Here is a 12524-nt window from a genome sequence, read left to right on the forward strand (position 1 = left end):
TATTTTTTTTTTTCCACACTTAAACACAAAAAATAGGCATTTAACTACATACAGATGAACGTCTACATGTTCTTTTAATTCAACATATTAAGAATACATAACTGTGTCCATGAATGCAGCTCAGCTACAGAATACCACACACCTTGAACCTATCATTGTCTACACATGACCTCCGGGTTACAACAGACAACTTGCTTTAAGCCTAGTTAGGCAGTATTACTCCTATGTATACATGTATGAACTGGGTTTTGGTAGGTCCTGACAATTATCAAACAAGGTATACATGTGGAAAAGAGTGATAAGTTCTATAGCCAAAACTGCTTTGTGTCCCCACGTACAGTGGTATTACATTGTGGATCAACAAAGTGCACACACTCTCACTGATACTTGTATACATCCAAATGTCCAAAAAAAAAAAAAAAAACTGCATACATTGGTTCTTCACCCGAAAGTCTTCACAGAGCATTCTCGTGGATTTTCAGCACACTCACTTGCTTCTAATTCGGCTAAGCTGTCTGTAAACAGTCCATTAAAACCGGACGTCCACCAGCAGTCTTCTCGATGCCGGTGGGAGACAGGTGAGGTTTGAACAAGGTTCAGACTGACCAATCACTGCCCTTAACGTTCCAGCGCATTGATCAAATACACCAGACATCACACAGTTTCCATAATTTGGTGCAGTCATCCACCAGGTTAACTGATTTATCTTATTCAAAGTGCTGCGTCTGTCAAAATTGAACCTCATGAGGAATGGTTTTTGCACTTCTTAGAAGTGACCAACTCAATAATTCAGTAACACTATTTCTTTAACCTAAATCTTTTTATATATGTACACAAGTACATGTTTTCTATTCATGCAACCATGTTGGAGCAACACAGTGAGTCTGATTGGCATAGATCAAGATAATTCACACCTCCTAAAGATGCTCATAATTCAATATATAATCAAAATTTCAAGTGTTTGCCAGAATATTAAGCCCAATGTCTTAGAAACAAAATCATGTGTATATAATGCACTTGAGGAAGGCATTGTTTTTTTTTTTACTCACAATCCTTAATAACGGCACAGTCTGGGTGAAGAATGTAGCTTAGCTTAAGTCAAACTTGAGACCCTGATTGAAAAGATTGTGGGACAGTGAGACACAAAGGGAAACTGATCACATCAGACCTTAATGGCCAAATTTTGAATTACAATTTTGTTTTACAATACAGATGAAGAAAAACGATGAATGATAAATGCTCAGCGGCGGCGCCAAGCCTGTCCTGATAAGAGCCGCAATCGGTTTTAAAATGATATAAATGACATGCATGAGAGATGTATGGTTGGCCGATGATCGATTACTGGCTAAACAGAAATATCTAAATGTCCACGACTTTGAGTTAGTAGTGTATCATCACTCTAGGCAGCCTGTTGTGGCATTTGACTACACACCCTGATGCTAAAGCTGAGGTTAATTTCTGTCACGTGAATACAGGTTGATAGTATTTGAGAAAAGCGATCACAGGTTGATAAGTTTGCATAGACCCTTGAAACCCAACCATCACCATCTCAATAACAATCTATGATTAAACTACTGCTTGGAGTAGCATACCCAACGTCACCCTTTGTACTGAGGTTTTGTAGTCAATAAAAGAGCACAATAAATGCTGTAATAGTCTACATGATACAGTTACATTCAATTATATATATATATATTTTTTTTTTTTTAAGTTTGTAGAACATGAAATGGTTATTTTTCCTTTAGGGTTTTTAGTGAATCTTACAGAATAGCTTGTATAATGCCAACACCAAAACGTGTTTTTTAACGCCATGTGTGTTCAGTAAAACAGAGTCGCTTTTGCAACACCACGATACACAGCAATAAACTTATAGACTTTATTATTAAAAGAAGTACAAAGAGTGAAATGGGGTATGTTCCAGAGACTTACAAAACACTTGTCTGAGAGGAGACATATCCACATGTAAACATATGTTGCGTTTGTGGGTTTGCTCTTTTCTCCGACAGCTAAAAAAATAAAAGCATAAAACACTGTAGGAGCGTACAGTCCTTGGAGAGCCAAGAGGGGAAGGGAAGTCCAGTCGGCGTCCTTCATGCGATAAACGCCGCCCTCTTTAGCTGGCGATTTTCTCAATTTCATCCAGATCATCGGTGTCTAGTTTTTCAATTTTCTTACCTGCAGAGGGAGAAACAGTTTTAAAACAACCGTTAAACATATTCACACTCCACCACAAATGGACATCAACTTGACCCTAGGCATGGGCCGGTATGAGATTCTGACGGTATGATAACCTTCAGCGAAAATATCACGGTTTCACGGTAGTGCAATGACAGCTATAAATGTATTCTTTTTTTTCCTTTTTCTTTTTAAATGTCTGGGTAAAAAAATAACTTTTTCCATTGAACACAATGCATTTTATTTTTTTAAACACGCTGCACACTGGCAGGGAGAGGGATTTCTAAACTGCACATTCGGTCCTTGAAGACTTTTTTTTTTTTTTTTTTTTTATAAATATAGTGGTTTTGAAACCGTGACTTTTTCAAACCTTGGTATACCTTGATCCCGACTTACTGAAATGCTCCTGGATCCTGTTGAGGATGTTCATGCTCATCTTGCTGTCCACCATGTTGATGGCAAGTCCCCTTTTGCCAAATCGACCTGTGCGGCCAATCCTGTGCAGGTATGTCTCGTTGTCTGGGTTACCATCCTTGTCTACTGGCAAGTCAAAGTTGATCACCACAGAAACCTGCTCGACATCGATACCTAAACGTGAGAAAAGTGGAGAGAAATATAAAATATTACAATAAAAGCAATGTCCCTGGGTAGTACTGTAATATTTCTATTTTATGATTATCATACGATAAAAGTCTCACACTTTTGACCCAATATGAATCTTTTCCCCGTTTCTTGTCTTCATTTATTCCTTTCAATGGCCAAAGTGACATGCAGCCATTTGTTATGGACTGTTGGTTTTACCAAACAAGCAGTCCCACCATTCCTCTAGTCACTGGCACAGGCAGAGCTAGAGTCATGAATGTTTATACCAGGTAGCATGAAGCGGTTTTTCAAAGTTGGATATAAAAATCAACACCTTACTCTGACGTTTTTCTCAACTTCTAAATCCAAACATTCACTGTGCTACACATCCTACCTAAGAGATCTGAGTCAAGTGCAAATCTGGGAAACATGGCCTTTACAATGTATGCAACAGCTTAATAGAAAGTCATATGACGACATGATGTTGACTCTGCCCGTTACCTCGAGCACAAACGTTTGTTGTGACCAGGACCTTCTCCTTGCCATCTCTGAAGCGGTCGATGACAGCAGCCCTCTGCTCCACCTGCATCTCTCCGCTAAGCAGCGCCACCTGGTGGCCCTCTCTGGACAGCTCCCCCGCCAGCCAGCCTGCAGTCTTCCTTGTCTGGATCACACAGGGGAGAGTGCTCTCACTACTTCACCAGCAAACTAGGTGCTCATGTAACAAAAGGACCAAATGGGAAAACACAACTTGGCAACACTAGCTGATTTACAGGAAGAGTTAGGGTGTGAGTTAGGTCCTGTTCAAAAAGTGATGATAAAATAAGCAGTAAGAAAAAAACAAACAGTAAGTCAGATAGCGTTGCCAAGTTATTTTCTCACATAGGGCGACACAGAGAAAAAGGCAAAACAAAAGTTGGAGTACAGCAGGTTTGCTGGACATTCTGATGTCCCTTCTCAGAGAAACTTAAAGGGATACTCTGCCGATTTTAAACCAGCTCTGTGTCATCTTTGTGTGGGCAGTGTGTTAAGATGAACAGTCTAAACACTGCCATGACACAAAGCTGGTTTCAAAAAAATCAGCAAAATTTGTATTTCTTTATTTCTATAAAAGAAAACTGAGGTCGAAGTGAGAATCATTGAGCATGTTTACATGCACACCAATATTCCACCATTATTCTGAATGACAATATTCCGAATTTGATACATGTCAAACATTTACACAACATTTAAACAACATTTACACATTGGTAAACGGCATATTCAGTTTGGATATTCCGAATAAGGCCTTTTTCCGAATATAGCATTTTCCGATTAAGACATGTGGGATATTCCCGTATTATTTGGGGTTTAAAGGCATTCTTTGGACATGTATACAGCGCATTCGGAATATGCGTCTCAATCTGGGTTTTTCCCGCAGGTTTATGGTTAGCTCTGTGTGTTGCTATGGTTGCTGCACACAAACCAACCAGCCAACAGTTTGCAAGGCTGCAGACCCGATAAGAAGGAGAAACAGCTACTTTAAAACATTATCAAAAGACTTGGATGTCAACAGGGTTTTGGATATGCGCACACATCGTTACGCCGACCTTTTCAAGAAGCTGGTTGAAGGAATGAAAGAGGGATGCTGTGTTTGCATGGTCCGACAAGTCCACAGTCGCTGGTAAACTTTGAAAAAGTCGTATTTTGCACAGCTACATGTAAACAGGAATATCAGTGGAATATTCACTTTCATTAGCCATGTAAACAGCTTAGTCGGAATATCGTCTTTTTCGGAATAAGGGCAAAAAAACGGAATATTATGTGCATGTAAACGTAGTCAGTGTTTTAATACAGACCATGTAGGCCTGTGCAAATATGAATTGAACAAACTCACATGGCAGAAGATCATGGCCTGGGCGATGGTGATGGCTCCGTAGATGTTACAGAGCGCGTGGAACTTCTCCTCCCTGCTGTTGCACAACACATAGTACTGTTTGATGGTGTCCAGTGTCTCCTCCTCTCTCTTCAACTTTATGATGTTGGGGTCAGGCACAATACGCTGGGCAAAGTTCCACACTGTCTCTTCAAACGTGGCTGAGAACAGCAACATCTGGCAGTTTTTAGGCAGCATCCTGTGTGTCGGAGAAGAGAGGAGTGAAGGGTCGGTAGTTGTGGATTTAAAAAAAAAAATAACAATAAAAAAAAGAAGGTAAAAGTGGTCAAAATGTGGAGATGTACGTTTCAGAAACTCTAGAAAATCCTACTTACAAGGTAAATGACGGATAATTTATGTGGATTTCATCAAGAACAAAAGCTTGTGTGTGACAGTGCATGATGTCATTAGGATTTTTCTTTCAGAGATTTTCTCACACAAGTACTTTTTATTTAGTGTGTGCTAAGAATGTTTTTTCTCAATGTCTGTGTTTATTCTGACCTCTGGATGCGGATGCTCTGGTCCTGGTGACCCTGTGTGGCAATCATGACGTCAGCCTCGTCAAGCACAAACACCTTGATCTTCTTGGGGTCTATGAACTTGAATTTTCCACACCAGTCCAGCATGGTACCAGGTGTGCCAATAACTATCTGTTCCTGCAGCTTCATGCCCCGCTGCACTGGAACATTTACAAGAAACAAGCACTCATCAACACACAGAGCCATCTGTCAGTCACATTTAGGTTTTCATCATTAGGAACAATTCAAATACTAGACACATTTTTATTTGAAAATATTTATATGATCTATTATTGCATTGTAGAGAGCAGAGACGGCTTACATTTGTTTCCTCTGATGGCGTAGACTAGTTTGACCTCAGGATAGTGTTTGCCCATCTGCTCGATTACCTTGCCAGTCTGAAGTGCCAGTTCATAGGTGGGCGACACACACAGGCACTGATGGAGAGAAATGAAATGGGTGAAAAAAGGATTTAGGAAGCGGAAAATTATCTCACCATTTAAGAAACTCAACAGATTTTAATTATAGATCTTCTACAACAGGGAGGGAGGTGAAAACCAACCTGGGGAAATCTGTTGTTGGGATCTACATGACTGAGCATGGCCAGGACAAAGGCAGCTGTTTTCCCTGTTCCCGACTGTGACTGGGCAATCAGATTCTGTGGACTGGAAGAAACAAAGAATTAGAAGATCACAGACAAAGGTGGGAAATAGTTATTGGTTCTACTTATTAGTTCCTGGTGCAAGGGGCTATTAATTTAATTGGACATTTTAAAGTTAATTAAAAGAGAGGTTTGATTGAATTAATTTCAAAGTTATATCATAGGGTGAGAGATTTCAGTAAGCCCTGCCAGAGGACTCTACAACGTTTATGTACAGTGCAAAGTATATACTATATACTCACGGTTCGGCCAGCATCATAGGTAAGGCAGTCTCCTGGATTTTGGATGGTCGGTTGAAACCCATGCCATAGACGCCCTGAAGCAGCTGTGGTTTACTGCACACAGGAGAGAATAGTCAAATGTCACATCTTTAGCAAAGTCTGAAGACAAAACAGATATTTTTTTAAAACATCTCATCGTTTTGATACACTTCAGTGTGGATGCGCACACAACTTAAAATATCTACCAATAAATGGGCAACAGAAGGAACCCTCCTGGAGCATGTATGGTTTATGTCTGGGTCTTGGTGTTAACATTTTGGCTCAAAAACATCCTTTCTGACTACATGCATGTGTCATTAACACTAGGCATGATAACGGATTAATAATTGATATCTGGTGGTGCTCTAATATTGTAGGGCAAAAAGAAAGATGAATGGATGAATTATAGATTCACTTACAGTCGCAACTCCTCAAAAGACTTGACAGAGTAGAGCGGAGAGTTGGGATCCTTCTGGAGAACTTCCACTTGATTCGTGTTATTGACCAGATTATTCCGTATCAGCTTGTTCAATAATGACTGCGCAGCTTTGTCCTCTGGAAAATCAAGTTATGTTGCAATGACTGTTACTACAACTCAAGAGACAACCAAGCATCTCAATCAAAGACAATCAAGAATGTCAGACAGCGATAGCAGAGGATGAATATTTCGGGGGCATGTAAATAATTAAAGGTCCCACCGTTGTCATCTTCTTCTGTACCCTTGTTTTCTCCCTCAACTTCTGACTTTGCAGCTGCACTGCTGGAGTCTGTTGCATTTGCAGCCGTGCCTACAATAGTAAAAATGATACTCACATATACATCCAAAACATTTGGGAGATTACTGGTTTTATTCCGCTTAATGTTGCACACGCACTTACCATTTTCCTCCGGTTTGTCTTTTATTTGGAGGCTACCGATCTGTAAGGAGACACATAAGGACGTTTACAGAGTTGTTTAAAAGAAGAATGCTTGCCGTGATATAAGCCAGGACAGGCTAATACACGATAGACACAAACTGGGGAAAAAGTCACGACTACTTCTTCATTGGTATAGCTATTTTAAAGCCTCTTGCACCATTTGCTTGCTAGCCAGCTAACCGCTAAAGCTAGTAACTCATTGAGCACGCAGCACCTCAGTTGGAGCTAACGTTAGTTAACTTAGCTTTCACGACAACCCGAAGACACCCGGTAGCTTCGTTTTTAAGTTCATGTGAACGTTACTGAGACAAACTGTCAGAGGAGTAAATGTATGAACTGGCAGCGCAGTCGTTGGACAGTTTCTGTAAGAAATGAGGCTGATTAGCTAAGTTTCGTTTCTCCGAACAGGCCAAAGCATTCCCTAAACATGCTAACAACACCTTAGCTCATGTTGCGTAACGTTAAATTAAGGTTTAACGTTACCGATTCCGCCGCGGCTTCTTGCTCGTCCACTGCCTGTGCCCAGGAGTCCGTAGCCATTGTGGAACAGTTTGTTATTTAGTTATTATGCTCGGGATAACTCAACTAGGAAAGCTAGCTCACAGTGAGGAGTCAGTAATGTGAAAGTAACTATTTTCCACAATGGCGTGCCAAAACTGATTCTGGGCACCTGTGCAACTGCTTACATGTCCGGGTAAAATGAAAGAGTCCCCCGATAAAAGTTCCCATCCGATTTACAAAAAGCAACAGATATGACTGACTCTTTATTTCTAAATTCCAACATTCAAACAGATCATTTTAGTTAAATTATAAAAAAAATAAAATAAACTTAATTTTAATTTTTTTGTTTCGATTTGCGAGATTAAAGCATAATCTCAAGAAACACTTCTCTAGGGTAAAAGCCAAACGCCAAAACGTTCTGCCCCCTCCCAACGCACGCAATCAAGCACGCGCACGAGCGCGCGCGCACGCACACACACACACACACACAGTCAAATTATTGACAACAAGGATGCAGGTCTTTTTATGTATGTATTTTACAAAATGTAGTTATCATGCTTACACCATGCATTTTCCTAAATAAAGTTGAATGTAATCAAATTATCGCAATTTGGAGCTTTGGTGTGGAAGGGATTTGAGTATGAGCACCACACATGGATGGCCTCACAGCTCATGTTTGCACCAGGGCCCCCTAGTGGTTAATCCAAGCCTGAAGACAGGACATAGTCCTACAAACATTGAAGCACTGGGGGACAGCCTCAGCAGTCAGATGTGCTGAAATGAATTGAGTGGAGCCCTATGGATTCATGTTGGATTTAAACATGCTTTCAGTGTCTCACTATTTACAATATTGCGCTGTTTAAAGGCAGACGTGAATGTCTGTTGTATTGCTGTTTTTATGATTCCTCTATTTTTCGGAGAGACACATTGGAGTAATGACGATCTCTCTTTTGGCATCGATACATTCTTCTCTTATAATCATAGCATGGTTTCATCATCTCCCCCTTATTTAGATAACCATGCATTAAGAGGAAACCTTCTCTAAGCGTTCACTGAGATCACTACAAACATTTTGGGGTCAAATGATTTTGTCATGTTTTCACAAAAGAATTGTTGTTGTAAAGGCTTATTTAGAAGGACAATATCATCAACAGCCTTATTGTAATAAAGAGGAGGAAAACCCCAAACATCAAGACCAAAATCAAGAAACTCAGACAGATGATTGAACTTCTGTGATGCAATCCGTGTATCATCACAATTAAACATAACAACCAGTACAGATTGAGAGAAGCTGGATCCCATGTGGAAAAACTCATATAAAAAAGTGTGCGGTTTTTGAACTGCATGTATATTTTTGACCACTCCAACTTCTGGGTGAAACAAAAAATCAGCATATAATTATTAAACCAAGTGTACAAGTTTTATAGATACAAATCTCTAAACTACAGTATTCGGAAAGTATTCAGACCCCTTTAAATTTTTCACTCTTTGTTTCATGCAGCCATTTGCTAAAATCAAAAAAGTTCATTTTATTTCTCATTAATGTACACTCCGCACTCCATCTTGACAGAAAAAAACAAATGTAGAAATTTTTGCAAATTTATTAAAAAAGAAAAACTGAAATATCACATAAGTATTCAGACCCTTTGCTGTGACACTCATATTTAACTCACATGCTGTCCATTTCTTCTGATCCTTCTTGAGATGGTTCTACTCCTTCATTGGAGTCCTGCTGTGTTTAATTAAACTGATTGGACTTGATTAGGAAAGGCACACACCTGTCTATATAAGACCTTACAGCTCACAGTGCATGTCAGAGCAAATGAGAATCATGAGATTGAAGGAACCGCCCAAGGAGCTCAGAGGCAGAATTGTGGCAAGGCACAGATCTGGCCAAGGTTACAAAATAATTTCTGCAGCACTCAAGGTTCCTAAGAGCACAGTGGCCTCCATAATCCTTAAATGGAAGAAGTTTGAGACGACCAGAACTCTTCCTAGACGTGGCCGTCCAGCCAAACTGAGCAATCTTGGGAGAAGAGCCTTGGTGAGAGAGGTAAAGAAGAACCCAAAGATCACTGTGGCTGAGCTCCAGAGATGCAGTAGGGAGATGGGAGAAAGTTCCACAAAGTCAACTATCACTGTAGCCCTCCACCAGTCGGGGCTTTATGGCAGAGTGGCCCGACGGAAGCCTCTCCTCAGTGCAAGACATATGAAAGCCTGCATAGAGTTTGCCGAAAAACACATGAAGGACTCCCAGACTATGAGAAATAAGATTGAACTTTTTGGCGTTAATTCTAAGCGGTATGTGTGGAGAAAACCAGGCACTGCTCATCACCTGCCCAATACAATCCCTACAGTGAAACATGGTGGTGGCAGCATCATGCTATTGGGGTGTTTTTCAGCTGCAGGGACAGGATGACTGGTTGCAATTGAAGGAATGTACAAGTACAGACTCAGTACACAGACCTCAGATTGGGCCGAAGGTGCACCTTCCAACAAGACAATGACCCTACGCATACAGCTAAAATAACAAAGGAGTGGCTTCGGAACAACTCTGTGACCATTCTTGACTGGCCCAGCCAGAGCCCTGACCTAAATCCAATTGAGCATCTCTGGAGAGACTGATGTTCACCATCCAACCTGACGGAACTGGAGAGGATCTGCAAGGAAGAATGGCAGAGGATCCCCAAATCCAGGTGTGAAAAACTTGTTGCATCATTCCCAAGAAGACTCATGGCTGTACTAGCTCAAAAGGGTGCTTCTACTCAATACTGAGCGAAGTTGTTTTTTTTTTTTTTTTTTGTCAAGATGGGGTGCTGAGTGTACATTAAGGAGAAATAAAATAAATAAATAAAACTTTTTTTGATTTTTAGCAAATGGCTGCAATGAAACAAAGTGAAACATTTAAAGGGGTCTGAATACTTTCCGTACCCACTGTAGGTTTCCAAAAAGCATATTGAAGCACAAATGAGCCACTTAATAAATGTAGGTGTTTCTTAAACCTTGTGTTGTCCTTCGGGTCCCAGTGACCCGAAGGGCAACACAAGGATTATGTACTTCCCTTTACTTTGTTGAGAATTGCTCTCTAAACAAGGGTTAATACAGCACCTTAGTTCTTGTTTGTACAGCATTTTGGTCAGCTTAAACTGTGTTTAAATGTGTTCTAGAAATAAACTTTACTTACTTACTTTACAAGAAACAGGGTTTAGAGAGCAATTCTCAACAAAGTAAAGGGAAGTACATAATCCTTGTGTTGTCCTTCGGGTCACTGGGACCCGAAGGACCACACAAGGGTTAAAAATGTTTTGGAGAACCCTGAAATATTTGTAAAGGATCTGACACTTTATGAGTGCCAGTGAAGCCTTGATTCTCCATTAGCTACTTTTCTATATAAGAGCAAAGTGTGTGTGTGTTTTGTGGGGACAAAATACCCCATAATGTTAGGACTTGGTATAAGGGTAGGGTTAATGATAGGATAAAAAAAAAAAATAGGCATAGGTTATTCATGAAATACTTTCTTGCAGAGAGTAAGATGAGAGTGGTATCGATCATCTCATTTAACTATGGGCAAGGAAGGAAATTAGTGTATTCCACAAAATGTCAAATTATTTCTTTAAGTGTGCAGTACAGAACTTCTACTCTTGCTCTTTACCAAGGTAATGTGCTGCAGCATAGTTATCCCTGTTTGGTGCTTTAGTGGATACCAGGCTTTTAACCAGAGCTGGCTTCCACTCCATAGGACCATGCAGGAGCACAGGGGGTCACCTCTGGAGCCAGACGACTGTGGTTGACAACTCCTTAAATGAATGCAGAATTGATATCACACATTTACCCTGTTCCACTGGGATGGATGGATGGATGGATAGATAGATAGATAGATAGATAGATAGATAGATAGATCATGACCGTGGCATTGGACTGTGTTGAAGGAGATCACATTGATCGCTGTCATCCAACGGTCAACGCCACTCTGCGTGTGCGTTACTCCAAGTTTATTTACATGTATGTGTGCACATACGTTAGTTGGTGTGTGTCAGCATGTGAGAGAGGATATAGGGAGTCTCCTAGATCGTCAGTTTGGAGACAAATTTGTCAAAGGCTTGAAAGAGCGGCGTTTATTGTTGCCTCCAATCAGCTGCCTTGCTGGAGGTATCCATGGCAACTGAAAGAGTAAAAGCAAGGCTTGAGGTCTCCAGAGAATTTGGAAGAGACAGAGAGAAGGACTTTGTATTTCCACATAAGGACTCATTTCAAGCGCTGAATATGATGATGTGAAGATTTCAAAGTAGAGTGGTCGCAGTAGAAATCGGTTCTGTGCGAACAATCTGAAGAAAGGTAAACACTTAGCCCATAAATACATGATGTAAGATTGTTCAAACACTACTCCATGCTCATGAGTATACAGTATGTCCCAGTTCATGTAGGCAGTATTTACTCTTTTGCACTCCATAAATTTATACACGAACACTTCAGCAGGGCTTACAACAAGAGCTCATACTTGAAGATCTGCCTCCAGTTAAAAATAAAATATTATGCAATAAAAAAATAAAAACATTGCTAGATGAGAATGTAGAAAGAATAAGAGGTAGAAGAGGCAAATATTTTTACTATTTTTTTCCTCAGCATCTACTGTTGTTCATTGGTATAATTTAAACCTTTGAGTCTCTTTTTGTCAATTTATTTTCAAAAATTGTAAGTTAGTTGTTCCCAACTGAGGTGTGCAATGCATGGACAGAAGAAAGAATGTGTTTAATTATAGGCCTGTGTGTGTCTCTGTTTTTTTTTGCGTAAAATGTGTTACTTTCTTTTTATTATTTTAAACAAGCAAGTTGAACAGGCAAGTTGCCTCAAGACGGTTTTGAACTGCAAAAGTGTGAATGAGCAGTTCACCAGTGGCCAGGTGTGCCTTTAGTTCGGAGCCAAATGTAAAATTGTGTTGTGTTGTGATTTTATTCTGAAAGTCCTTCATTAGAGAATGAATGAAACATAATTGTG

The 12524-nt window shown here is 40.1% G+C and overlaps 1 protein-coding gene across 1 annotated transcript; it reads right to left on the reverse strand.

Annotated features, from left to right (window-relative positions):
• Positions 1 to 55: 55 nt before the first annotated feature.
• On the reverse strand, positions 56 to 7735 carry ddx19 (DEAD/H (Asp-Glu-Ala-Asp/His) box polypeptide 19 (DBP5 homolog, yeast)). Its single transcript, XM_039798181.1, has 12 exons — positions 7512 to 7735; positions 6990 to 7029; positions 6810 to 6899; positions 6531 to 6666; positions 6094 to 6186; positions 5753 to 5855; positions 5513 to 5627; positions 5174 to 5351; positions 4634 to 4871; positions 3259 to 3421; positions 2572 to 2763; positions 56 to 2175 (listed from the first exon to the last, which is right to left on the reverse strand). The coding sequence occupies exons 1-12, from the start codon at positions 7566 to 7568 to the stop codon at positions 2114 to 2116; spliced, it is 1467 nt and encodes a 488-aa protein (XP_039654115.1). The 5' UTR covers positions 7569 to 7735; the 3' UTR covers positions 56 to 2113.
• Positions 7736 to 12524: the final 4789 nt, after the last annotated feature.

Source organism: Perca fluviatilis, chromosome 4, assembly GCF_010015445.1.
Source record: "Perca fluviatilis chromosome 4, GENO_Pfluv_1.0, whole genome shotgun sequence".
Classification (NCBI taxonomy): Eukaryota; Metazoa; Chordata; class Actinopteri; order Perciformes; family Percidae; genus Perca; species Perca fluviatilis.